This window comes from Rhinoraja longicauda, chromosome 31 (assembly GCF_053455715.1).
Source record: "Rhinoraja longicauda isolate Sanriku21f chromosome 31, sRhiLon1.1, whole genome shotgun sequence".
Taxonomy (NCBI): domain Eukaryota; kingdom Metazoa; phylum Chordata; class Chondrichthyes; order Rajiformes; family Arhynchobatidae; genus Rhinoraja; species Rhinoraja longicauda.
This window is the reverse complement of record NC_135983.1, coordinates 19,950,936-19,977,578: the sequence shown is the minus strand read 5'-3', so window position 1 is coordinate 19,977,578 and position 26,643 is coordinate 19,950,936. Positions and strand designations below refer to the sequence as shown.

General features: G+C 43.1%; 1 protein-coding gene and 1 long non-coding RNA gene across 2 annotated transcripts in view; one reads left to right on the top strand and one right to left on the bottom strand.

Annotated features, from left to right (window-relative positions):
• abl1 (c-abl oncogene 1, non-receptor tyrosine kinase) overlaps window positions 1-11,128 on the bottom strand; it is a 112,606-nt gene extending 101,478 nt beyond the window's left edge. The window contains exon 1 of the mRNA XM_078426301.1: window positions 10,557-11,128. Within this exon, the coding sequence (XP_078282427.1) occupies window positions 10,557-10,689 (133 nt within the window). The 5' untranslated portion in view covers window positions 10,690-11,128. The remainder of the gene's footprint in view (window positions 1-10,556) is intronic.
• Window positions 11,129-11,353: 225 nt separating this feature from the next.
• LOC144608343 (uncharacterized) overlaps window positions 11,354-26,643 on the top strand; it is a 107,407-nt gene continuing 92,117 nt past the window's right edge. Inside the window, exon 1 of the long non-coding RNA XR_013549189.1 lies at window positions 11,354-11,389. This is a non-coding gene — a long non-coding RNA (uncharacterized LOC144608343). The remainder of the gene's footprint in view (window positions 11,390-26,643) is intronic.

Genomic DNA, 26,643 nt, shown 5'->3' with positions numbered 1-26,643 from the left:
GTCTGAAGTGTTTCCACCCGAAACGGCACCCATTTCTTCTCTCCAGAGATGCTGCCTGTCCCGCTGAGTTACTCCAGCATTTAGTGTTTACCTTCGATTTAAACCACTATCTTTAGTTCTTTCCTACACATAAAATAAAACATGCTGTGTAAAAGGACTGGAACAGTCCCTTCCATTAAAATAATTGCCAGTAATTATTTTTTTTAATGAATCTGCTGGTAATTTTATGGGATGCCACTGAAGCCCTGAGTTATAAACAAAAATGTGTAAGCTAAGTTTAACATTCACTGACATGCCACCATTAATTCCGCAGCTGTATTTGCAGTATTTAAGTATTTCCAATCACAATTATTGAATTACGAGAGGCGCAATTACAGGATCTAGATGAAGAATTCAATTTTAGAAATCCAAAGTTATTATTTTTCTAAAAAGGCATCTTGCACTTTCTTAAATTAAAACCATCAATCCTTCTTCTTGGTAAAATAAACTCTAGCTGAGCATTCCTTCCTAATATGAATTGAGAGCAGAATACCTATTGCTTCTTGCTCTTTTACACTTGCAGTCAATCAGCTGAGCTCTCCCCTATTTGAGGCTGAAAAGTCCTATCAATCTGTCTCTGCCAGCTCTAACTGGGAATTCACCTCAGCTTTATTATGCACGGTGTGTAATGCTTAGATGTCTCGGGCTATAATTGCTTACTATACTCTGGGATCCAGCTTCAACAGAATGCCCAGAGTTTGGAATTTCCATTGGGAAAACTAAACAAATTCAGGAAGCTGGCTTAGGGTAATTTCTAAGGGCAATTACAGATATGCTTTGAAAGATGGCATTACAAAGTCCAATAAATTGAGTAAAACATAACTGTCATGATGGCACTACAGTCCACCATGAAAAAAAGATAAAAGCAGAAAACATACAATTAAAAATAAAATTGTACCAAAGCACCATGCTTAGATCCACAGTAACCGTAAAATTAATAAGTTGTATTTATAATGATATGAAATTCTATATATATTAACAAATTATTTTCACTTCCTTAATGTAATTTTTTGTACAACACTAGAGATCAATGATAGGTAGTATTCAGTGTGGTCAACACCCCTTATTCAGGGGGTGATCATAACATATATAACATATAACTACAGCATGGAAACAGGCCTGTCCGGCCCTACCAGTCCACGCCGACCATTCTCCCTGACCTAGTCTCATCTACCTGCACTCAGACCATAACCCTCCAATCCCCTCCTATCCATATACCTATCCAATTTTCTCTTAAATAATAAAATCGAGCCAGCCTCCACCACTTCCACCGGAAGCCCATTCCATACAGCCACAACCCTCTGAGTAAAGAAGTTCCCCCTCATGTTACCCCTAAACCTTTGTCCCTCAATTCTGAAGCTATGTCCCCTTGTTGGAATCTTCCCCACTCTCAAAGGGAAAAGCCTACCCACGTCAACTCTGTCCGTCCCTCTCATAATTTTAAAAACCTCTATCAAGTCCCCCCTCAACCTTCTACGCTCCAAAGAATAAAGACCCAACCTGTTCAACCTCTCTCTGTAGCCTAAGTGCTGGTTACTGATCACTGGTTATTTCATCCAAATGATGTCACCAGCAGTGCAAATTTGTTTGGACTAAAGGTCAACCAGTTCTTTTCTCCATATACAAGGAAAGAAATAAGAGCTACATTTTAACAGTGTCCTGCTGACACTCAGTATTGCTCAAAATGTTTCACAACCAACAATGTATAATTATGAAAAGCAGTGGTCCAGTTGCACACTGTAAAGAGCCACAGAAAAGTGATTATCTGGCCATTTTCTTACACTTTTGGTGACAATGCTTTTGGCAGGGATAAGAATTTATTGGGTCACTGAGGACAACTCCACTGCTTTTTCATCAAAATAGTGGCAGGTTGGGGGGGGGGGGAGAGGAAGAGGATGTGCATTGGGAAGAAAGTAGAGGTACTTGGGGAAGAGAATGGTAGGAAGAAAAAGAAAAAAAACTGTCTCCTCCAGGAGGGGGGGGGGGGGGGGGGAGGAAATCATAAACATTAAGAAATTCAGAATTTAACACCAATCCTGCTCCAATTCCCATGTCATGTATTCAGCTCCTGTCAGGCTGTTTCTCAATTACACATTCACAATAACGAGGGATTTACAGAGGTTGTTGTGTTAAAACACCACAAACCATCCTGTGGATAAACTTGATGTTATATTTCCTGAATATAATCACAAAACTCTTCTAAATGACAATACAGCTGCAATATGTCATTTCACTACATTCCCTTTCTCTGATTTTCCAACATTCTCAACATATATTGACAGCAGAGACAACTGTTTGTGTCCATGACACAGTGCAAAGGAGGAGGGGGCAAGTGAAATAGTGGAGATGCAAAGGGGAAAGTGTGACAGCATACTCTGGAGCTTAGTGGGCCGAAGAAATCCGACAACTTTCTACTTCCATTTATTTTTGACAGCGATCTATAATTTTATTTCAACTTGTTATCAAAGATCTGGACAATTGAGCCAAATCTCACCAGCTAACACTAGCAATTCTGAATGATAGTGACATGGAGACAATCCTGACCTTGGATGGTGTCTGAGTGACATTTCTCCCCGAGACCGAGATTTTCCCCAGTTTTGTCCCACATCCCAGAAACATGCTGGTTGGTTAATTGACGAAATTAAAAGTGGCACAGGAATCAAAGGGGAATTTAGGGGCACTTGAGAGACAACAAGCTGATACGGTGAACTATATGGACAAATGGGCCTCGAGAGGGTTGTGCTGCAGAGAGATGAGATTGTGCCAACGGCTGAATGACTTCATTATTATAATGCCACATTTTAACCTTTTTTAATATGGCAGCAAGCGAGGGCTGCAATCGAAACCTAAACTGAAGATACAACAAATAGACAAAGCCTGAGCTTGAGGCTTGGAAATAGCCCTGGTGGGTTGGCAAAAGTTTAGATTTGTTTATTATTGTCATGTGTACCGAGTTACAGTGAAAAGTTTTTTGCTGTGTGCTATCTAGTAAAAAAAAAGACTCTGCATGATTACAAAGAGGCCCTCCACAGTGTACAGATACAGGATAAAGGATACAACATTTAGTGCAAGATAAAGTCTGATAAAAGATAGTTCAAAGGTATCCAATGAAGTAGATAGGAGGTCAGGACCAGCTTGTGAGAGGTTGGTTCAGTTGCCTGATAACAGACAGAAAAAAAACTGCCACTGAACCTTGAGGTGTGCATTTTCAATCTTCTGTACCACTTGCCTGATGGGAGAGGGGAGAAGAGGGAGTGGCCAGGGTGCAACTCGTTCTTGATTATGCTGCTGGCCTTGCCGAGGCATAAAATAGTCAATGAAAGGGAGGTTGGTTTGCGTGATAGTTTAGGCTACATCCACAAATCTACAATTTCTTGCGGTCTTGGATGGAACTGTTCCCACACTGTGCTGTGATGAATCCTGATAAAATGCTTTCTACGGCACATCTGTAAAAGTTGGTGAAGGTTGTTGGGGACATGCCAAACTTCCTAAGCCTTCTAAGGAAGTAGAGGTGTTGGTGTGCTTTCTTGGCCATAGCTTTGTTGTGGGTGGTCCAGGGCTGGTGATATTTATTCCTACTAACTTGAAGCTTTCGACCATCTCTACTTTGACATCATCAATGCATATTGGGGTGTGCACTGCTTCACTTCCTGAAGTCAATCACAATCTTATCTGCCTTGCTGACATTGTGGGGGGAGTTGTCATCTTGCCACCAGGCCACTCTCCAAACATCTTTGATGGGAAATGAAAACTGTTTTTCATTTCAAATCAACATCGATGTAATAAAAAGAACCCTGAAAACATTTTTTTTTAAATTGTTGGTTAACACTGAGCAATCATTAATGTCCCAATATATTGATCTGTTAGGCATAGGCTGCAGCAGATTAGGGACAAAATGGATAGCAGTTTCAATGATCAAATATAGACAAAATGTACCTAGTCATCTTTGTTTTTTTGCCATCTTTGATCTACACATTACTGCAGCAATATCCTTTTTTAACATCACTGTTCAAGGTAATGTAGTGTTTCTAGATTGTTAAGAACACATAGCTGGTCAACAGAGATTTGTCACCCAAGATTAACAATACAAAAAACATACCAAAATCCTTTCATTCTCAATCCCAACACTCGGCTGATTTGTCAGTGCTAATTTATGCCTATTTTCTGTTCTTTGGCACTGCAATTTTTCTTTTTTTTTTAAATAGTGCACAGCAATAAAAATGTCTCGATAATTACTCCAATATAAACATTCTTTGAATATTAACAAAACAGGTTTGCAATTTAAAAATATCATTACAAAACCAAATACCAAAATGTAGAGCTCCAAATCTAAAATACTTCTTGCTTTGCTCTATTCTGCTTTCCAACAGTAGTATCTTGTCATTCATCTGGCGTGACAGGAAATGCACAATACATTGTACACTGTAAAATGAGATCTGGCAAATGTAATCAACATACTTTGGAACGGGTCTGCTGCTCATTACTTGTATTAAAAAAGTGTTTGCGGTGAGTGGGTGGGAGAGAATGTTTAAAGAATGCCTATTAAAATCTACAAGATCACCAAGTAGTCAAAAACTGAAGATAGTTTTTGTGAAGGCAAACAGTGCCAGCAAAGAATTTTGTTTATTTACAAAGCTGGATGGATGGATGCCTATATTTCTATTCTGACAAATAGGATTTTGATTTTAATGACAAATTGGGTTTTTAGGTTATAAACATAAGATGATCATTAATAAATCCAACCAGTAATTAAGGAAAGTCTTTTGCCAGAGAGTGGACAAACTGCTATATCAGTTAGCCAAGTTGGATTATAATTAAATTGATGGAGAAAGGTATAGAAGAAATAGGTTAAGAGTGATATGGGCCAAACACGGGAAAAATGGGACTAGCTTAGGTCCCATTAGGTGGGGCATCTTGGTCAACATGAACAAGTTGGGCTGAAGGACCTGTTTCTGTGCTGTAAAGTTCATAAAAGTCCTTTCACAAAGAATTACAACCTTCCAATGCCATGAAGTTTGAAAATAAAAACTACTTCGATACCAATTCTGCACTAAGTGTCTCTAGTGAAAAAGAGAACCATCCAGATGTTGTCTGGGCTTGAGTTTATAGAGAGGTTGGACAGACTGGGACATTTTTCTTTGGAGTGTAGGAGGAAGAGGGGTGGCCTTATTGAGATGTACATGGTCATGAAGGGCATGGATAAAATGAATGCTCAGTCCTTTTCCAAGGTGGAACATTCTAAAACTAGAGGGCATTGGCTTAAGGTGAGAGGGGAGAGATTTAAGAGGAACCACAGGAGAAACTTTCACTCAAAGTGCTAGAAAGGGGGGACGTACAACGAGATCTGGGTGTCCTAGTGCATCAGTCACTGAAAGGAAGCATGCAGGTACAGCAGGCAGTGAAGAAAGCCAATGGAATGTTGGCCTTCATAACAAGAGGAGTTGAGTATAGGAGCAAAGAGGTCCTTCTGCAGTTGTACAGGGCCCTAATGAGACCGCACCTGGAGTACTGTGTGCAGTTTTGGTCTCCAAATTTAAGGAAGGATATTCTTGCTATTGAGGGCGTGCAGCGTAGGTTTACTAGGTTAATTCCCGGAATGGCGGGACTGTCATATGTTGAAAGACTGTAGCGACTAGGCTTGTATACACTGGAATTTGGAAGGATGAGAGGGGATCTTATCGAAACATATAAGATTATTAAGGGGTTGGACACGTTAGAGGCAGGAAACATGTTCCCAATGTTGGGGGAGTCCAGAACCAGGGGCCACAGTTTAAGAATAAGGGGAGGCCATTTAGAACGGAGATGAGGGAAAACTTTTTCAGTCAGAGAGTTGTAAATCTGTGGAATTCTCTGCCTCAGATGGCAGTGGAGGCCAGTTCTCTGAATGCATTCAAGAGAGAGCTAGATAGAGCTCTTAAGGATAGCGGAGTCAGGGGGTATGGGGAGAAGGCAGGAACTGGGTACTGATTGAGAATGATCAGCCATGATCACATTGAATGGTGGTGTTGACTCGAAGGGACGAATGGCCTACTCCTGCACCTATTGTCTATTGTGTTGTCCATATCTGGACTAAGCTGCCAGAGGAAGCAACAGAAACAATACAATTACAAATTTTACATTTGAACAGATAGAGAGAGAAAGCAATATTGGAGCAATATTGGTCAAATGTAGGCAAATAGGGATAGCTCAATATGAGTTGGCATGGACAAAATGGACTGAAGGGACTATTTCTGTGCTGTACAGAGCTATGATTCCATGACTCTAGTGGGGTTTCCTTCGATTACTCAGTGTCAAGGAAGTTTCCCTTGCTACTGTGTACAACATTCACAAATTAAAACCAGCAGAATAAAAATGATTAATCACGCAAGTACAAACATTGAAAGAAATCGACTCACTTCAGGAAGAGATGGGAACAGAGGGAAGCCACTATATGGGCGAGAGGTCAGCACAGATCTCAACCTGAAGTAATCTAGCAATTGGAGCTGCTTATTAACAAAGTGCAAGTTCACAAGATTACAGATATAAAGGAGTTATAGGTAGCCTGACGCATGGTATTCACAAAATTGAAGAACAACAGGGACTAGGGCCTCCTTTTCCAGCATTGTCATTTCTTCTAGAGACTAACAGGAAGTACTTTTTTGATCAGGTTGAAACTTGGTGGTGCCCCAAGAAGGCAATTTTAATGTAGCCTTTCCTTTGGAGGTAGCCTTGGATTGGCTGGATAGAAAGATACAATTTCAATATTAACAACTATTTAGTAAAAGTAACCTTGTACTGCAAAAGCCCATTTTCTTCCTATCATCCATCCACTTTAGCTTTCATTCTTACAATTTAGACTTTATTTATTTTCCGTCAAAGATCAAAACTGTGGGCTGGAGCATTTTAAATACATTTAAAAAAAGGAAGCACTTTGCTTTCCACAGCTCAGCATCCAACTTTATCTAAATCATGAAGATAATAGGATCACTGTGTGGCTTTTAAGATCTCTATTTTGAAAAAACTCCTACTGTTTATAGTTCCATTAACTCAAGGATACTGAAGATCTTGGAAAGATATGTTTAATGCACCTGAACAGGGAAAGATGGGGCAGTTGTAGCACGAGTCTGTTGGAACTGGAGGGTGAAATTACTGTTCACAATCAGCTGTCCGCAGGGTGCATCAAGAAATATTTCACAAGTTAGTAAACCACAGCATTTTTATCTAAAATCCCTCAAAACCGCATTGTGTTCATTAACATAAAAAGGCCATTCAAAGCCCTGTCAACTGACCTCACTCAGTCAGGCGAAAGACAACAAACAGAGAGCAGAAGCAGAAGCAGCTTCATAACTTCTACTGCCTCAAACGCAAGAAGAAGAAACATTCTACCATCCAATAAAGGTTGATTGATATTTCTCAACACCGTCCACCCAATTTGGCTCCGTATGTATCCCTTAATATAATTGACTGAAGGTCTACTGTTCTCAATTTTGTTCTTTTAAATCCCATTTTCAAACCCATATCAGTGTTTTTGATTTTACCCAGTGATATGCAATCAGCTCCATTCAGCTTTATAATCACATTACATCATACAGTCAAGCTCAGTTTTACTTTATAGCAGCAGATGACCAACACAAAAGCCAAAAGGATAAACATCTACACAAGAAACTGTAGATGCTGGAATTGTGATCAAAGCACTAAGTTCTGGGAAAATAAAAAAAATCAGTGGGTCAGGCAGCGTTAGTGGTGGGAGTGTTCAGGTGATATTTCAGGTTGGGAACTTTCCACAGCCCAAAGGTGGGTTCTGGCCCAAAACGTAGCCCATTGAATTCTTTCCACAGATGCTCTCTGATGCGCGAGTTCCTCTTTTGTTTAAGATAAATATAATATAAATATTATAAATTTAATATAAATATAATATAAGATAAATTTAAGATAAATATAATATAAATATAATATCAAGTCAGTTGTGTTGTGTTGTATTATTATACTTATGACACGAGCTCCTCCAAACCTAGGTGCTTCCTTCTAACAAAACACTTAAAGGGGAGGAGCTAATGTACATTAAATGTATCATTTAATAGGAACAGTTAAATATTTATAAGCATTCAGGTTCACATATCCCAAAACAAAGTTCACAATTTATCCATGTTTAGCATATCTGTGGGGTCTTGAAGACAGAAGTTCCTCTGGCAGATGGAATTCTACACACTTAACTCTAGGTAAACCTACAATACAATGCTCAAAAAGATGTTGCCTGGCCCAGAGTTCCCCAAGCACCGTACTTTGCACAATACAATCCTCTAAATGGTACGGTGATCAATCCGCAACAAGACATCACAATTATTTCAAAGCCAGTAACATACCAACAATAACCACGTTATCCATTGTTATGTCTTTGCCTGCCACACTTCTCATATTTGATTATGCCACAGGAGGGGATTCAGCCTTTCAAGTCTGTACCAGCTCTCAGAACGACCCTATCAATCCCATTGGTGCACTCATTTCCCTATTACCCATTATCTCTCACATACCAAGACACGGTGCTGGAGTAACTCAGCAGGTTAGGAGCACTTTATCTCTTTTTGTAAACCAGCACCTGCAGTTCCTTGTACCTCCTCTCTCACATGCCCATTGATTATGCCACTACCACCTCCCTCCTCCCCAATTCTGCCAACCTATGCCAGGAGACATTTAAGTACCAATTAACTAGAATATATGTTTGGGTTAACCAGAGCATCACTTGGGAAGGGGTAAACCTATGTGGTCACAGGTAAAACATGCAAAATCCACACTGAGGTCACCAGAAGTCAGAACTAAATCAGGCTTGACAAAGCTATGGGGCATCAGAATTAATTGCCATGCCACTGTGCTGCCCTCTCCCTGTGCAGGTTCATAGAATGTGCCGCTCAAGAATCCATTCAATCCTTAAAATAATGGAACATGAGCTTCAACAACTTGGGTGTAATGACGGATATCGTTTTCTGTTTATGGGAATCAAGCCAACCGGGTACTTTAAACAAAAATGAATTAACTTTAAAATCCACAAGTGCATTAAAGTCACTGTTCAGTCTGAATTCAATCACCACACTCCAACTATGAACTTTGTCATGTTTCACTTTTGTTGTTTTCTGTTATAAATTCATTAATAAGCAAAGTTGGTTCTACCTGCCTTCCAGAATTTGATTGAAAACTTCACAATGCTGAAATAAAGCATTACTTTTCCAGGAAATAAAACATCCCCAAATTTTTGAGATTAAGGACAAATCTAAAATCTATTGCTGATCGTTTTGGTCGTGGTTTCAATTTTCTCTGTGAACCCCAAATCCTACTCGTCATTTTGTCAGACCTGTATGGTGTTACTGCTGATTGTTCAAATGGTGACCCCGATGCAAGGTATTGAAAGATTAGGAATAGAATTGAATACGAAGGGAAAATATACTTCTGCGTATTGGGGAGACAAAAACTAAATGCCATGAATAAAAGAGCCATCAACATTGCATTTGATGTTGGAATAAATCAAACGTAATTAAGGAGAAAATTCATCACCTAAAGAGGACATAACATGGGACTTGGGAACAGGTTGCCGGGATAAACATTTAGAGAAAGCTGAAGATTAGAACAAAGAAAAAAATCACAAAGAGATACGTTGATAAGGTGAGATGACATAACATGAAGACGTGCCTGTGGGACACAAATACTAGCATAGAATAAAAGGGTCACAGCCAATTTTTTTGGTCCAAATGATCTCTTTTGCAATGACTGACTGAGTTATGGCTCAACTTAATTGGAATAAAAGAGCAATTAAATTGAATGTTTCCTTTCAGATCTTGTTTATTACATAAAGAAGATAACAGTGAAAGTATTTGTTGGAAGCCAGGCTTCAGTAATCTTTGAATATGCCACCTTCGAGCCAATGTGGTTGCATTGCCTCGAGGCAAAACCATGTTCTACACAATAAATTATTCTCAGCCAACACAAGTACAATAGATAACACGGTGTTTATCATGATAATGTTTTTAAAAGCATTTGTAGAAATTAACCACTACATTTCCTTCATCACTTACCATCAAAACTACAACTGCTCTATAGATTGTAAAATGGTTTGGAACATCCTGGCATATGGAAGACACCATAGTAATGTGAGCATTTGTTTTGTTAGATCCAAGACTGTTATGCTGATTATAAAGCTTCAGGTAGTAATGCAGGACTCACTGGCAACACAAAGTTTACACAGGTTGGAGTTCAAGTATTATAACTTAAATACCTTTACATTCACACTTAACCAACTAATTACAACAACAACAACTTAAATCCAATAAATAATGACTGAATACATCCATCCTAATGAGTCAGTTGCAACCAGTGGTGTCAATTTATAAATATCAAAAGTAGAATTGGTTCAGAACTTCAGTGTTTACATTTATCAAAATACTTGCAGAAGTTTAATAATTCAGTGAAGTATAACATTGAATTTATACATTGATAACATGCTCTTTGCCACCAAAGCTCATTTCTCCAGTCATGAAATTTCTCCTTACCGTGCTCCACAAAAACATTGAAATGTTGAGCTCCATGTTTGGATGTTTCTCTCCTCCCTCCTTTGATAAACTGCAGCGCCGTTAAAGTTGGCCTCCTTTGGTCCGCAAGAACTTTGCCTGGTTGTTGCCCCATAAATTAACCGACTCCAGGTCCAAGCAATTTAAAAAACTCATTTAAAACTGAAAATAGGATACGAGAAGGCTAGGGAACAGAGAGGTGTAGGGTTACCCTCTCGGCATAAGAACACGATTGGGACTGGTCGTGGCGAGTACGTTCAGGTAGTGGTGCGGGGTAGCAGGGGTATGAGGCAACAGAGCGAGCTCACTGACTGGGTGTTCTTGGATGAAGTGCAGATATAAATCGCAAACTAAGGGGTCAAGGTGAGATAATAAAAGGGGTACAAGGAGCGGGGTCACGGCGAAAGGGGCCACAGGGGTCAGTCACAGAATTGGGGTCAAAGTTCGAAGCCCGGAGGGGAGGGGAGAGTGATTGAGAACCCCCCCTAGGTCCCTTATGGGGCACTATTTCGGACCGACTCCGTTCCCATCGGCTTCTCTTCACTCATATTTCTCTTCCCGCACCTCGTAGAGGCAGGGGTGAGAGGAAGGGCTGGAGGTAAAACTTTCTTGAGATGGAAACCGCCTCCACTCTGTCTCCCTGCGCTCAGCCAGAGACACCCGCCATGTTTGGGGTAAACTGCGCTCAAAACGAGGCCACGCACTGCCCGTGGCGTCATTGCGTAACCACCACCCGGTGGGGGGGAGGGGGAGGGGGAGGGGGAGGGGGAGGGGGAGGACCGCCGGTTGTCAACGACGAGGTTGCCATGGCTCAGGTACTAACTTTTTAAAAGATGTTTTCCTGTGGGTAGCAGAATATGTAAACATCGAAGGTATTTATTCACAAAATGCTGGAGTAACTCAGCAGGTCAGGCTGCATCTCAGGAGAGAAGGAATGGGTGACGTTTCAGGGTCTGAAGAAGGTGTCTCGACCCGAAACGTCACCCATTCCTTCTCTCCTGAGATGCTGCCTGACCTGCTGAGTTACTCCAGCATTTTGTGAATAAATACCCTCGATTTGTACCAGCATCTGCAGTTATTTTCTTACACAGAATATGTAAACATAGTACTCTGTAAACAATATAATAAACGAGAAAAATAGTTCAGTGTGTGTGTTTTTTCACACCCACAAAAACAAACACTAATAATACCAAAAAGCTCAACCAATACCTCCAAGTCTATGTAGTTCAGACCTTAACTGGAGGTTGGAGTCAAAGAGTGATGCAGTGTGGAAACAGGCCCTTCGGCCCAACTTGCCCACATATGCCAATATGTCCCAGCTACACTAGTCCTACCTGCTGGCATTTGGGCCATATCCCTCCAAACCTGTCCTACCCATGTACCGTCCAAATGTTTCTTAAATGTTGGGATAGTCCCTGCCTAACTACCTCCACTGGCAGCTTGTTCCATACACCCACCACCCTTTGTGTGAAAAAGTTACCATTCAAATTCCTATTAAATCATTTCCCCTTCATCTTAAACCCATGTCCTCCAGTCCTCGATTCACCTACTCGGGGCAAGAGACTGTGCATCTATCTGATCTATTCCCCTCATGATTTTATACACCTCTGTAAGATTGCCCCTCATCCTCCTGTGCTCCAAGGAATCGAGACCCAGCCTACTCAACCTCTCCCTATAGCTCAGGTCCTCTAGTCCTGGCAACATCTTCATAAATCTTCTCTGTACCTTTTCCAGCTTGACAACATCTTTCCTATTACATGGCGCCCAGAACTGAACACAATACTCTAAATACAGCCTCACCAATGTCTTATACAACAGCAACATGACCTCCCAACTTCTATATTCAATACATTAACTGATGAAGGCCAATGAGCCAAAAGCCTTTTTAACCACCCTATCTACCTGCGACTCCACCTTCAAGGAACCATGCACTTGCACTCCTCGACCCCTCTGCTCAACAACACTCCCCATAGCCCTACCATTTACTGTGTAGGTCCTGCCCATGTTAGACTTCCCAAAATGCAACACCTCACATTTATCTGCTTTAAATTCCATCAATCATTCCTCAGCCTACTTGGCCAATCGATGAAGATCCTGCTGCAATTTTTCACAACCATCTGCAAAACCACACACTTTTGTATCATCTGCAAACGTGCTAATCTTGCCATGTATGTCCTTTACCAAATCATTGATATAGTGTTTAAGTCTTTAATATAGCATTATAGTATTTAAGATATTTAGTTTCCTGAAGAGGTAAATATAGTTTGAGGCAATGACGCGATGTTAAACTTTTCTCCAATAAATCACTGATTAATCCTTAGTGAGTGTGTTAAACTTATTACACGGCATTGGAATTGGTGCTTGATAGATTTACCTGAATAGTACCAGTGATGAGAATTTTGGTGCATGAGAAAACTGTAATTGGTTCTTGGAACGGAGATGGTGTAGACAAGATCTGATTCAGTTAGAGCTATGAAGTTTTTTAAAATTACATTCACTGATACCATAACCCTTTCATGCAGCATATTAAGTCATTCACTGCTTATATTATTATTTCTCATTTTTGCCCTGAGGTTGTACCAATTATGTTAACGTTCTGGCCTTTATTTATTAACTGTCAAAACCACTAGGTACCCCCTAGGCAATCGTTTCACTGAACACCTCAATCTGCCTAGACCTACCTGATCTCTCGGTTGCTAAACACTTTAACTCCCCCTCCCATTCGCACACTGACCTTTTTGTCCTGGGCCTCCTCCATTGTCAGAGTGAGGCCAAATTGGAGGAACAGCACATCATATTTCGCCTGGGCACCTTACACCCCAGCAGAATGAACATTGACTTCTCTAACTTTGTAACCCTTGCTTTCCCTCTCCGTCCATCCCCTTCCCAGTTCTCTGACCAGTCTTTCTGTCTCTGACTACATTTTATCTTTGCTTTGTGGTTGCGTTCTCCTAGCTAACAATGATCCATTCTACATTTTCCTGATTGCTGTTCCCTTTGTCCTGTTTTCGCACCTTACACTTCCTTATCTATGTAAATCCCTCTACCCTGACATCAGTCTGAAGAAGGGTCTCGACCCGAAAAGTCACCCATTCCTTCTCCCTAGAGATGTTGCCTGTCCCGCTGAGTTACTCCAGCATTTTGTGTCTATCTTCGGTTTAAACCAGCATCTGTAGTTCCTTCATACACAATACCACTTGGTTGTTCTCCACTGAACTCAATTTTTAACACCTCCATCAAAACTCTTAACACCCTGAATGCCAAAGAGAACTGCATGATGTAGGCCTTCCATGTATTTGATACCCTGTTGGGAAATTTCAGAGAGCTTGACATTCTGTTGATCCATTAAAATGTTGTACCTGTAGACCATCGTACCATTAAAACCTACAGAGGTTTGTTCAATAACTGAATGGCAGTTATACCGAGCTAGGGTTTAAAGACCAATGGCTGGCTCAGGCTTTAACCTTTCTGCTCTTGTGTATAAGTAGCATTCCTTTCTATTTATCTGATAATATGCTCAAGATTTGAATCAGATCAGCAATTAGTCTCAATAGATTATCACTTCCGTTTTGTTTTGAAAGACCATTATGAAAATGTGGTTTTTGTGGTCATCTGTGTTGTCTTGCACCACAACACTTTGATGAAATCTTCCAGTGCTTCATTCACTCTTTGTCTATTTTACTTCCTTCCTGAAAGAGTATGACTGGGCAGAGAGACAATCATCTTCAACAAGGGACCCTCAAATTAGTGTTCATTGCATCAGGGTAAGAGGCTAGTCATTTTAAGGAATAATTGCAATCATAGAATTGGAAATCATTAGTATTTCTAACCCAATTGTTGAAGACATGCATTATTGAATTTCATAGATTTTTGAATTGGTAAAAATTTGATGATTTGTGTTACGATGTGGAAAAGGTACAAGATCAGCTATGATATTGATTAGTTCAAGGGGCCAACTATTTTTGTTTGTATGCTGAGAATTTTTCAAACCTAGCAGTGCTTAGACACAAAATGCTGGAGTAACTCAGCGGGATAGGCAGCATCTCAGGAGAGAAGGAATGGGTGACGTTTCCAGTTGAGACCCTTTTTCAGAACCAACATTTGCAGTTTTTTTCCTATACATTATAGCAGTGCTTTTCCATCTTGACTCTGATACGGATTTAATTTGGATAACAAGTGCCAAGTGTAGAGAAACTGTAAAGTGGGAGAAAATATGTTAAACCAAAAGCTAAACCAAAACATAAAAGCAAATATTAGAGCTTATGTAATCACATAAAAGTAGGAAGGTAGTTTAGGGAATGAGGTGGGGGAGTTTCTAATTGAAAACGAAAATGACGTAGACTTTGAATATAAGTTGCTGTCTGCGTATAGAGTAGGGAACACTAGAGGCATACTGAATATGGTAGAAAATCTGGGGGGAAAGTTAACAAGTCACATTCATTTGTAAAATTATACTAGTCAACTAATGTTATTGAAGGCTGTCAAGATTTCTAGTCTTAATTTGCTTCCTGGGTTAAAAGAAATGGGTCAAAAATGATGGACAGATCTAGTTTCCTCGGTTCTAAAAAGGTCCCAGTGGAATGGAACAATGCAAATGCAACTTCACTTTTCGGGAGAAAAGGGAAACGAGGCAGAATGCCTCTGGTAATTAACCCAACCCCTTACTGGAAAAATAGTGGACTCAATTAGTATTCTTATGCAGTCCTTCAGGATCAAAGCTGATTTCCTTTCACTGCATAATCCTGATCACTTCAGAGTTGAAGGCTTTTGTAAAGTTAAAGGTGTCAATCTTTAATAATCAATGGTACTTCTGGCATATTACAGAGTTGTCATTGCAATTATTGATGTTTTGGATTAGCTTGCTATTTGGGGAACAGTTATAAGTTACTGGGAGGAGGTAGTTGACAGGAACCCTGTGATGGTTTTACCTATAGCATACAGCATAGAGGCCCCTCTAATTGTTGCAGTTACATTTTTTTCCTTGCTGATTGCAATTAAAACTTCTGAGTTTCCCTGGAACGTTGTCCTCTAGCTCGATGAGAGAGGCAAGACTTAAAATTCATGGCAGCAGTTTCTCTCTCTCAAGTTTTGCTTGTTGATCTGGAGTAACAACAATATGAGATCAGATAGCATGTTGTAGAATGGATTTGAAGATAATTAGGTCAAAGACAGAGTCTTGGTTCAGGGTTAGTCCTAAGCCCTCCTTTCAACAGGCTGCTTATCTTTTTAATGAGCTAATGAGCTATCCTTTGTTTCCGACACTCTGAAAGTGGATCCTTGGGTGTTTGGCCATTGATGGAGCTGACAGCACTGAAGAAACCATCTTGTTGTGGTTATTAGGCAGATGCAGTATTTCTTGTGCTTCTTCCCCAACCCCAACCATCGTAATTGGCTCACATGTTGGTCTGTTGGATTTCAACCTTCATAAATGTGCAGAGCTGTGTTCCTTCCCTTGAGACATTGAGTTTCTAATTCAAGAATATCTTGCATTATGGTTAATTAGCTACTCGATCTCCTGGTCATTTTATCAAAATAGTTCTGGTGTCTTCTATTAGAGAAGCAAAGAGTCTCTTCACTATTGCCAACTATGGTGGATTTCAGAGCTGACCCAGCACTGTGTGGTTCTTGTTTGATGTGAACTGTCAACTTGTCTGTGAGATATTATTTATGGGGTCTTTCAGACCTTCAATGTGGCTTTTCTTGCCGCCGTGTTTTATTATTTTGTTGCCAAATTGATGGAAATTATAGTACGGATTAAGCACTAGTTAATCCAGCATTCAAAGAACATGGCATGGTGCAGATGACACAGCCATTCTTACAATCTCTTACTCAGAGGATGAGCTAATCGAATAAATGTATGCATTGTGGGTTTCCCACAAGTCTTGCACTCTTCTCTCTGATGAAAGAGGGTGCTGGAAATGACACAACTTTGTTCTGAATATTTTTTGTCAAGAGAAGAACTCCACTGGAGTTGGCTTCCCCTGCTCTTTCCACATCAATCACAGTTTTTTGAACTGTGGGATTGAATTGCCTGGAAGAAATGATTCCTGTTGGGATTTGGCTTGGGGCTTTTTCAAGCAGACTTCGCATGGTTTCCCATCATCAAAGAGTTAATAACAGGACCAAGAGAAAATAATAATACAAACAAGAAGAGTCAACATGAATGACAAATTGTTTTACTCAAAACCTTTTCTAGTACTTTGGGGATGGATGAGTGGCTTGTGTATTGATGCTGGGACCAGTACTGTTTGTTATCTATACTTAATACTTTGGTGGGTTTATAGTTGCCACAGCAATGTAGAAAATAGAAGCAGGATTACACCATTTAGCCCTTTGGACATGCAGCACCATTCAATGTGACCGGATCTGATCTTCCACTTCAGTACTCTGTTTGTGCTATCCCCTCACGTTCCTCGGTCCCTTCAGCATCAAGAAATACCCACTTCTTGAATATATTTAATGCCTTGGTGTCTCGTGCCATCTGTGGTAGACAATTCCACAGGTTCACCATCCCCTGGACAAAGGTATTTTGCCTTATCCAAATAGCATACCCCATATCTAAAGGCTGTGGCATCTGGTTCTGGATTCCCCACCATCAGGAACATTCACCCTGTATCTAATCTGTATCAGCAGTAGAGATGAAAGTTCTCAACCAAAACATTGACTGTCTATTTCTGCAGAAACCTCTGCAACTCCTTGGTTCACTCCTCCCTTCCCAGTCAATCCCCACCTCCTTCCCAGGTACTCTCTCCTGCAATTGTAGGAGATGTAACACCTGTCCCTATATCTCCTCTCTTACCACCATCCAGGGACCAACACCCCTTCCAACTGTGATAGAAGATCACATGCACTTCTTTGAATCTCATCTACTTCGTTTGGTGCTCCCGGAATGGCCTTCTTTATATTGACTAAACCAAGTTTAAACTAGGCAATGGTTTTATTGAACACTTACGCTCTGTCAACCAAGGCTCGCTGGATCTTTGTTGCTAACCATATTAACTCCTTATTCTTTCTCCTCCCCTCTCTCCCCCTTTCACTTATATCCCTCCCTCTGGCTTTACATTTCACTTTTCTTATTTGTTTTCTTTTCACCTCTATCTCCCTTCTACTGCAATCAGTCTGAAGAAGGGTCTCGACCCGAAACATCGCCCATTCCTTCTCTCCTGAGATGCTGCCTGACCTGCTGAGTTACTCCAGCATTTTGTGAATAAATACCTTCGATTTGTACCAGCATTTGCAGTTATTTTCTTACATTCCCTCCACAGATGCTGCCTGACCCACTGAGTTCCTCCAGCATTTTATGTTTTTCCCTTAAAACATATTCATTCTTTATATTCTTACTGTGTTCTGAGTGAAGATGTTTCTCTTGAAATCCCTAGATTTCGGTTGAGGTTTATTATTGTCATGTACTGGGGTACAGTATTACAGCCTTGTCACACATGCTATCCAAACAGATCTGATACACCACCGGTTTAAACTTAAGTGCAATAGGTAGAGCAAAGGGTGAAGATACAGAGTGCAGAATATAGTTTTATACCTACTTGTGGGAGGCATGGTGGCACAGCTGTAGAGTTGCTGCCTTACAGCTCCAGAGACCCGGGTTCGATCTGAATACGGGTGCAGTATGTATGGAGTTTGTACATTCTCCCCCTGACCTGCGTGGGTTTTCTCCGAGACCTTCGGCTTCCTCCCACACTCCCAAGACGTACAGGTTTGTAGGTTAAATGGCTTTGTATAAATGTAAAATTGTATGGGGTAGTTTACATTGGACGGTGCGGGCTCGGTGGGTCGAAGGGCCGGTTTCCACGTTGTATGTCTAAACTAAACTAAACTTAAAGGTGGAAAAGGGATTTAGAAGAGTGGAGCCATTGTATCCGATGGTTGTAGACCCTTTTCTGAGAAGAGCATGTAAAGATAATTATTCCATTATCTTATATTTATATATATTAGTAATGTTTTTGTTTTGTCGTACCTTGTATTTCTTACTCCTGTTTTTGGAGGTGGTCCACGGGTGAAAATATTTCACTGCATCTACACTTGAATCCTTTACAAGATTTTAATTATTTCTATTGGAGTGTCATCATGAGAGTCCATTTGCTGATTCCTGCCCAAGAAACCCAATCCTAGATGTTGAGATATGGTAACCCATTCCATTCCCAACATCAATACATTTGATTCATCTTGTGACCATGCATTTGTTTTTTTGAAAAGAATCAGCTTCAAACCAACGATGTACATTGTTATTTTTCATTGTAACAACTGCAGCCTTCGCCTGTGAGTCAGAAAAGTTCACTCTAGAGACCTCTGCTGAAAATTCATGTAGCCACTGGGAAAAATGCTACATTATTGAAGGAGTCTTTCCTTTGCATGACACATTTAGCCAAGACTTTGTTTTCCCCTTGACTCCCAGGTTAAGATCACAATGCACTCTTCTAAAAAGAGCCAAGAGCAATCTCCCCAATGTTCTAGTCAATATTTATGCTGCACATAAATTAACGTGGGCTATCAAGCCATTGTTATTTGTGCAAGTTTACTGCGTGGAAATTGTTTTTATATTTTCCACATAACAGAACTTAAGAAAGTGTATTGTTACCAAGAAAATGCTTTTTTTCCGTTCCTATGTGATAACTGATATACTGAATTCAAATCAATAAGGAGGCCGTCAGAATAATTTATGAATTTCAAACTGTAGCCTTAATTGCCTTTCTTCACTGTTTTAACATTTGAATTAGACAATTTTAGCAGGGGCCTGAGCAGGACTTCCAATCTGATGGCTTTTGTAGAATCATGTGTATGGCTTCCCACAATTATGAGGTTTAGGTCCAAGTTCAACAAATTTGGATGTCCTTATTTCTGTGCTTAATTCGGAATGATACTGGAGGTGATTTGTAAGGATCCAGCACCACCAACTGGCTGTGTTGATGTATTTCCTAAATAAAGTATTTGGATCTGGAACAATTATGTATGAAATCAAGTGGTTATGTTTCTTAGGGCGAATAATCGAGATGATAAGAACTCAAATCCCTTTTGCCCATTTAAACTAATTTTTGGCATTTAATTCAAATCATTAATAAAAGTTACGAAGCTCTCAGATTGTCCTTTGAAGATTTCCCATTCTATTCAACAGCAATCTATCTTGATCGCGAGAGTCTACTTATTGGGTGAAAGCTGCTCTTAGTAGCGCTGTACTTGTGGTCTAGTTGTTGCAACTGCACTGTAGCAAACACCTGAAGGAGCTTTTTCCAATTTAGCTGGAGCTTAAAATCCATCAGATTCACAAAACGCCATGGCACAAAATTACAGATAAAAGGCCAAACATGATCTCAGCCAGGCTCTCATTTTGATGAATACTTTTATGTGTGGATTAATCAAGCTATGCATGAACCCTATGCATCAGGATACATCTACTGCAGATGTATTTAGGTGCCACAATTCCATCTGGTGTACAAAGGATGTGCATGTTTTTATTTCCACAGACATTTAGTTGGACTGTGCAGCACCACCTCTATCTTCTATTGCATATTATGCAAAAGAACACCTTCGTTCATAAATAAATCATGAAACCATCATTCATTTACCTCTAGAAAGATTTGGGAAGATATATTACTTGTCAAGGCTCATCCCAATCAGCTAAAAATCAGAGGGCTTTGTTTTCTTTGGGCTATTTCTAAGGTCACACACTGAGGCCGATATCAGCTGATGCTCAGTTTGGCGAAATGGCCACTGGTCTGTCCATAGCAAGCTGGTCAAGATGTTGTCTACGACTGAGTGCTACAAACTGGTACGACCTTGGGTCTGGGGCTGTATCCTGAGAGTTGAACTCAAAATGAGTGCAGCTACTCTTTAGGGAAGGGCCACAGTTTAAGAAGTTTTAACACAGTTGATCTGTGTTTAAATCCCTATAAACTGTTTGCTCAAGGGTTGTATATAATTGATAAGTAGTGTGTTAATGTAAATTAATTGGAATAATATGACTTGTGATGAGAATGTTAGCTTGAATGTTATGTATTGTAGACACGTACCTGAGATGAAAGCATTATTTTTGGACCTTCAGCAAGCAGGCAGGTCTGAGAATCAGGCAATCAGCAGTCTAACTTTGGGCATGCCATAGCTGTGATGTGAATTTTATACTTTAATGGAATAACAGCCTGTATTGATTAATATGAGCAATTGCGCCAGATGATGCATTCAGGATTTGACATACTACAGAAAATGTGTTTATCAAAGTTGACAGGTTCATCTGTGAGGAAAAGTTGCATAAGTTTACGTTATATTATATTGGGCATTATGTTTTATGGGGTAATCTGATTCAAGTTGTTTAGGTGTAGGAAAAAAAAACTGCAGATGCTGGTTTAAATTGTTAACGTTGTTAAAGTGATGAAAGTGTCTGACTGAGATGCTGCAGCAAAAATCATTTCCCCTGGTGATTTGTTGATGTGCAGATCAGTCACAGTCTAATGGAAAGGATGGAAATAAAATATTCCATTGCCACTCTTTCAAAGAAGAGCAAAAGCAGTCTCTCGAGTGCCCTGAGACAATTTCTTTCCTTTCCCCAGCATCACTGAACAAAATTTCTAGTTTTTCCAAGTTATGACAGACCAGCACAGTGGCCGAGGAGAATGCTGTGAAATGTATACATTTTCCTTGATGAAGAATGGGATGAAGAGCATGCTCACTGAAGATTTCCAGATTACCTGAAATATTTTTCTACCCCCTTCTCTACTCCCATTCTGAAGTGCAGATTGTGAGTTGAGTGCTGAATTAATTGATTATCTTCATTATGAGTTGGCATCCTTGCATTTAGTGCAGTTGTTGCTCTTTCTGAATATATAACCTACTTAAATAAGCTAATATTGTAGCGACCATAGAGAATGGTCCAGGTCGTCGAACCCTCGGATTGGCCAGCGAGGTCACGTGGGAACGCGACCATGGGGATTAGTCCAGGGAACGACATCGCTGATTGGCCAGCGATGTCAGGTGCGCGTTTGGCGCCCGTTTTAGTCAGTTCGGCGAAGTCTTCAAGGAAGACAGTAAGTTTGTCTGCGCTGGTCAAGAAGGCACAACAAAGACTGTTCTACTTAAGAACACTGAAAAAGTCTGGTCTACCCCAACAGCTGCTGAAGACCTTCTACCGCTGCACCATAGAGAGCATCCTAACGCATGGAATCCCTGTGTGGTACCTCAGCTGCACGGAGGCAGAAAGGAAAGCTCTACAGCGGGTAGTCCATAGAGCTCAGAGGGCCATCGGAACACAGCTACCAGACTTGGAGGGCATCTACAACACACGATGCCTCAGAAAAGCCACCAGCATCCACAAAGACTCTTCACACCCCTGCAACAGTCTGTTCGAACTCCTTCCATCGGGCAGACGATACAAGGCCTTCTATGCCCGCACCTCCAGACTCAGGAACAGCTTCATCCCCAGGGCCATAGCTGCTATGAACCGGTCCTGCTGAGCCGGATGGCCACAACGCATAGATCAACTTGCACTTTACCCTGTCCAAAACTGTTACAACTGTTCGTTTCGTTGGGTTGCTGCTGTCTAAATTACCTAAATTAGTGCATCGTATGGGAGGCGCATTCCCAATCTCGTTGTACCCCTGGGTACAATGACAATAAAGATATATTGTATTGTATTGTATTGTATTGTTGTCCTGTACCTTGTTGTTTAACTCTGTATTCGTGTATTGCGGCTGCAATAAACTTCGTCTACAACCAACAAGTTTCGGACTCGCCATATTGGTGACCCCGACGTGATCTGGACGATCACCGACTGAGCAGGAACCCGACGCCTCGTTGACGATGAGCGAGCAGGGCGCACCGGAGTCAAGCGCGGCGGGCGTCCATCTTCCGTTATTTTGGACGTACGCACCGCAAGCTTGGTTTATCCACGCCGAGGCTCAATTCCATATAAAGAAGGTGTCGGACGAATCCACAAAGTACTTCTACCTCGTCAGCGCTCTATCGCCGGACACAACCAAGCGCGTGATGCGGTTCATCGTAAATTCACCTGCGGAAGACAAGTACGAGGCCATGAAGAAGGTATTACTGCGAACCTTCGGGTTTAATAAGCATGGTGGTGCGGCAAAACTTCTGCACCTACCGGATCTTGGAGACCAACTGCCTTCCGTCCTCATGGCCGAAATGATGATGCTAGCCGGTGAGCATACGGATTGCCCGATGTTTGAACAGGCATTCCGCGAGAAACTTCCCGAGGATGTCCGACTGCTGCTCATGGATTGTTCTTTTAAGGACCCCGAAGCATATGCAGCGAAAGCGGACGCGCTCATAGCGGCAAAAAACAAGGCAAGTGGTTCAATCAACAAAGTCTCGACATCGGTGACCACGCCACAGCGACGGCAAGATGGCGCCACGTCTCCCGCCAATTCTTCGAAAGCCCGCCAAAAAGATCCGCACAAGCGCGGCTGGTGCTATTATCACCTACGATGGGGTAACGAATCCCGCAACTGTCGTTTGCCTTGTACCTTCGCAGGAAATGCCTCGGCCGATCGTACATAGGGGCAGTTACGATTGGCCAGAACCAGCGCCTCTATGTCCATGATCGATACACGGACACAGAATTTTTGGTAGACACGGGAGCCATCGTCAGCATAGTGCCGCCGACCGACCTCGAAACCAGATCGGGTAAGACAGGTCCCACCCTCATCGCGGTTAATGGCAGCCCAATTCGCACTTTCGGTACACGGAAGATGTCCCTTGTGTTAGGCCTCCGCACGTACGAATGGCCATTCATCATAGCCGACGTCAAGCAAGCGATCCTGGGCGCAGATTTTCTCTGGGCTTTTTCACTGGTTCCTGATGTCCGCGGTAACGACCTCCGACCCTCTGCCGAAGATGAGCACGTCGCTCCGACAATCGCCTCCTCGCCCAGCCCTACTGTCCAGGCCGTCGTCGCGGCCCCCGACTCGTATGCTGCGATTCTGGCAGAGTTCCCAGAGCTGCTCGTCCAACGTTTTGACGCACCTTCGGCTAAGCACGGTGTGGTCCATCACATCCGCACCGAAGGCCCTCCCGTTTTCGCTCGGGCCAGGAGACTACCGCCAGACAAACTGGTGGTGGCAAGGGCGGAGTTCAGGAAGATGGAGGAAATGGGAATTGTCCGTCAGTCTGACAGCCCGTGGGCCTCGCCGTTACACATGGTCTCCAAGGCATCTGGGGGGTGGAGGCCATGTGGCGATTATCGGCGTCTCAATGCTGTCACCACGGCTGATCGCTACCCCATACCGCACCTACAGGACTTTTCATCTGGGCTGGAAGGAGCGGTGGTGTTTTCCAAAATCGATTTGGTGCGAGGATACCATCAGATTCCGGTGCGACCGGAGGACATACAGAAAACTGCAACTATTACTCCGTTCGGGTTGTTTGAATGGTTGCGTATGCCTTTCGGTTTAAAGAACGCGGCACAGGCTTTCCAGCGACTGATGGACCGCGTGGGCCGGGGTTTACCCTTTTTGTTTATTTATTTGGACGACATCCTGGTCGCCAGCCCCTCAGTGCAGGAACACCAGGTCCATTTGCGGACCGTGTTCCAGCGGCTCCAAGACCACGGGCTCATTATCCAACCCTCCAAATGTCAATTCGGCCTGCCTGCTCTCGATTTTCTAGGGCACAGAATTACTCCTGCCGGCGCCGCCCCTTTGCCCGAGAAGGTAGAGGCTATCCGGGCTTTTCCCAGGCACACCACAGTAAAAGGGCTGCAGGAGTTCGTAGGCATGGTTAATTTCTACCATAGATTTGTTCCGGCAGCGGCGCGAGTCCTGCGCCCGCTTTTCCAATGCCTTGCGGGGAATCCGGTAGAGTTGTTGTGGTCCCCGACTGCAGAGTCGGCTTTTACAGCAGCTAAGGCAGCCTTGGCAGACGCCACCATGTTGGTCCATCCGAGCCCCTCCGCCCCCACGGCCCTGACGGTTGACGCCTCTGATGTGGCGGTGGGCGGGGTTCTGGAGCAGCAGGTCGGTGGCCGTTGGCAGCCTTTAGCGTTTTTCAGCCGGCAACTAAATTCGGCCGAGATGAAATATAGCGCGTTTGACCGAGAGCTTCTAGCTCTCTATTTAGCTGTCCGTCATTTCAGGTACTTCCTCGAGGGCCGCCCATTTGTGGCATTTACGGACCACAAGCCATTAACATTTGCTTTTTTGAAATTGTCTGACCCATGGTCGGCCCGCCAGCAGCGGCATCTAACTGCTATCTCCGAATTTACCACAGATGTCCGTCATGTCGCGGGTAAGCTTAATGCCGTTGCTGACGCCCTGTCTAGACCTGCTTTTCCCCCTATTTCGGCGGTGGACTGCGAAGTGGATCCCCAGGAGCTTGCGGCTTACCGGTCCACCACTTCGGGATTGAAGTTGGCCCAGGTAGCTTGTGGGTCGGAGGGCACGAAAGTCTGGTGCGATGTTTCTCTTCCTCGTCCCAGGCCGGTAGTACCGCCCTCCCTTCAGCGCCGGGTTTTCGATGCCATTCATGGGCTGGCGCACCCGTCCATCCGCTCCACCTCTGCCTTGGTAGCAGCGAGGTTTGTCTGGCATGGCCTGCGGAAACAGGTAGCGGGGTGGGCACGTTCCTGCGTGCCCTGTCAGACCGCTAAAGTCCAGCGCCACGTCCAGCCCCCCGTACAGGATTTCGAGGTCCCGGCTTGTTGTTTTTTCCACATCCACGTGGATTTGGTCGGGCCTTTGTCTTCCTCCCGGGGCTACACCCACCTCCTCACGGTGGTGGATCGGTTCACCCGGTGGCCAGAGGCTTTCCCATTGTTTGATATCTCGTCAGCGTCTTGTGCTAGGACTTTGGCCCTTCATTGGGTAGCTCGTTTCGGGGTCCCGGCAGTTATTACAACTGACAGAGGGCCACAGTTCACTTCGTCCCTCTGGGCCGCGCTGGCGGAACTGTACGGGTCCAAGTTACAACCCACAACTGCATATCACCCCCAGGCAAATGGACTCGTAGAAAGGTTCCACCGCCAACTTAAGGCGTCCCTCAGTGCAAGGCTTGAAGGCCCGGACTGGGTAGACCAACTCCCTTGGGTTCTTTTGGGCATCTGGACTGCTCCTAAGCCAGATCTCGGTGCGTCGTCCGCAGAGCTAGTATATGGCTCGACACTTCGAGTACCCGGAGATCTGTTTCCGGACCCTTCAGCCCTGCTCCCTACAGTCCCATCAGCGTTAGCATCTCTCCGGGAACGGGTGGGCTCCCTGGCTCCAGTGCCGACTTCACGTCATGGGTGTCCCATGGTACATGAACCGTCTTCCCTGAAGGACTGTGAGTTTGTTTTTCTGCGTAAAGATGCCCATCGCGCCCCGTTGCAGAAGGTCTATCAAGGGCCGTTCCGGGTTTTACGTAAGGGAACGGCTACTTTCACCTTAGACATGGGCGGCAAGAGTGAACTCGTCTCGGTGTCCCGGCTCAAACCTGCCCATTTGGACCCGGATCAACCAGTCCTGGTCGGTCAAACCCCTAGGAGAGGCCGACCTCCGTTAGTTCCGCCCAGTCCAGAAACCCCCGTTCCGACAGTTCCTCCAGGACCCCCCGTTTCGGCAGTTCCTCCAGAACCCCCCGTGCCGGTAGTTCCTCCAGAACCTCTCGTTCCGGCTGTTCCTCCAAGTCCGGAACCTCCGGCTCCTGTGGTTCAGGCTGTCCCTCTCCGTACTCGTTATGGTCGCGAAATCCGGCTCCCAGCTAGGTTCCGCACCTCGGGTTCTGGGGGGGGGTCATGTAACGACCATAGAGAATGGTCCAGGTCGTCGAACCCTCGGATTGGCCAGCGAGGTCACGTGGGAACGCGACCATGGGGATTGGTCCAGGGAACGACATCGCTGATTGGCCAGCGATGTCAGGTGCGCGTTTGGCGCCCGTTTTAGTCAGTTCGGCGAAGTCTTCAAGGAAGACAGTAAGTTTGTATTGGTTGTCCTGTACCTTGTTGTTTAACTCTGTATTCGTGTATTGCGGCTGCAATAAACTTCGTCTACAACCAACAAGTTTCGGACTCGCCATAATATGTTCTTTAAAACACAGATGGACCTCCATTTAACACAGTGGGTCATTTCAAGAAGTA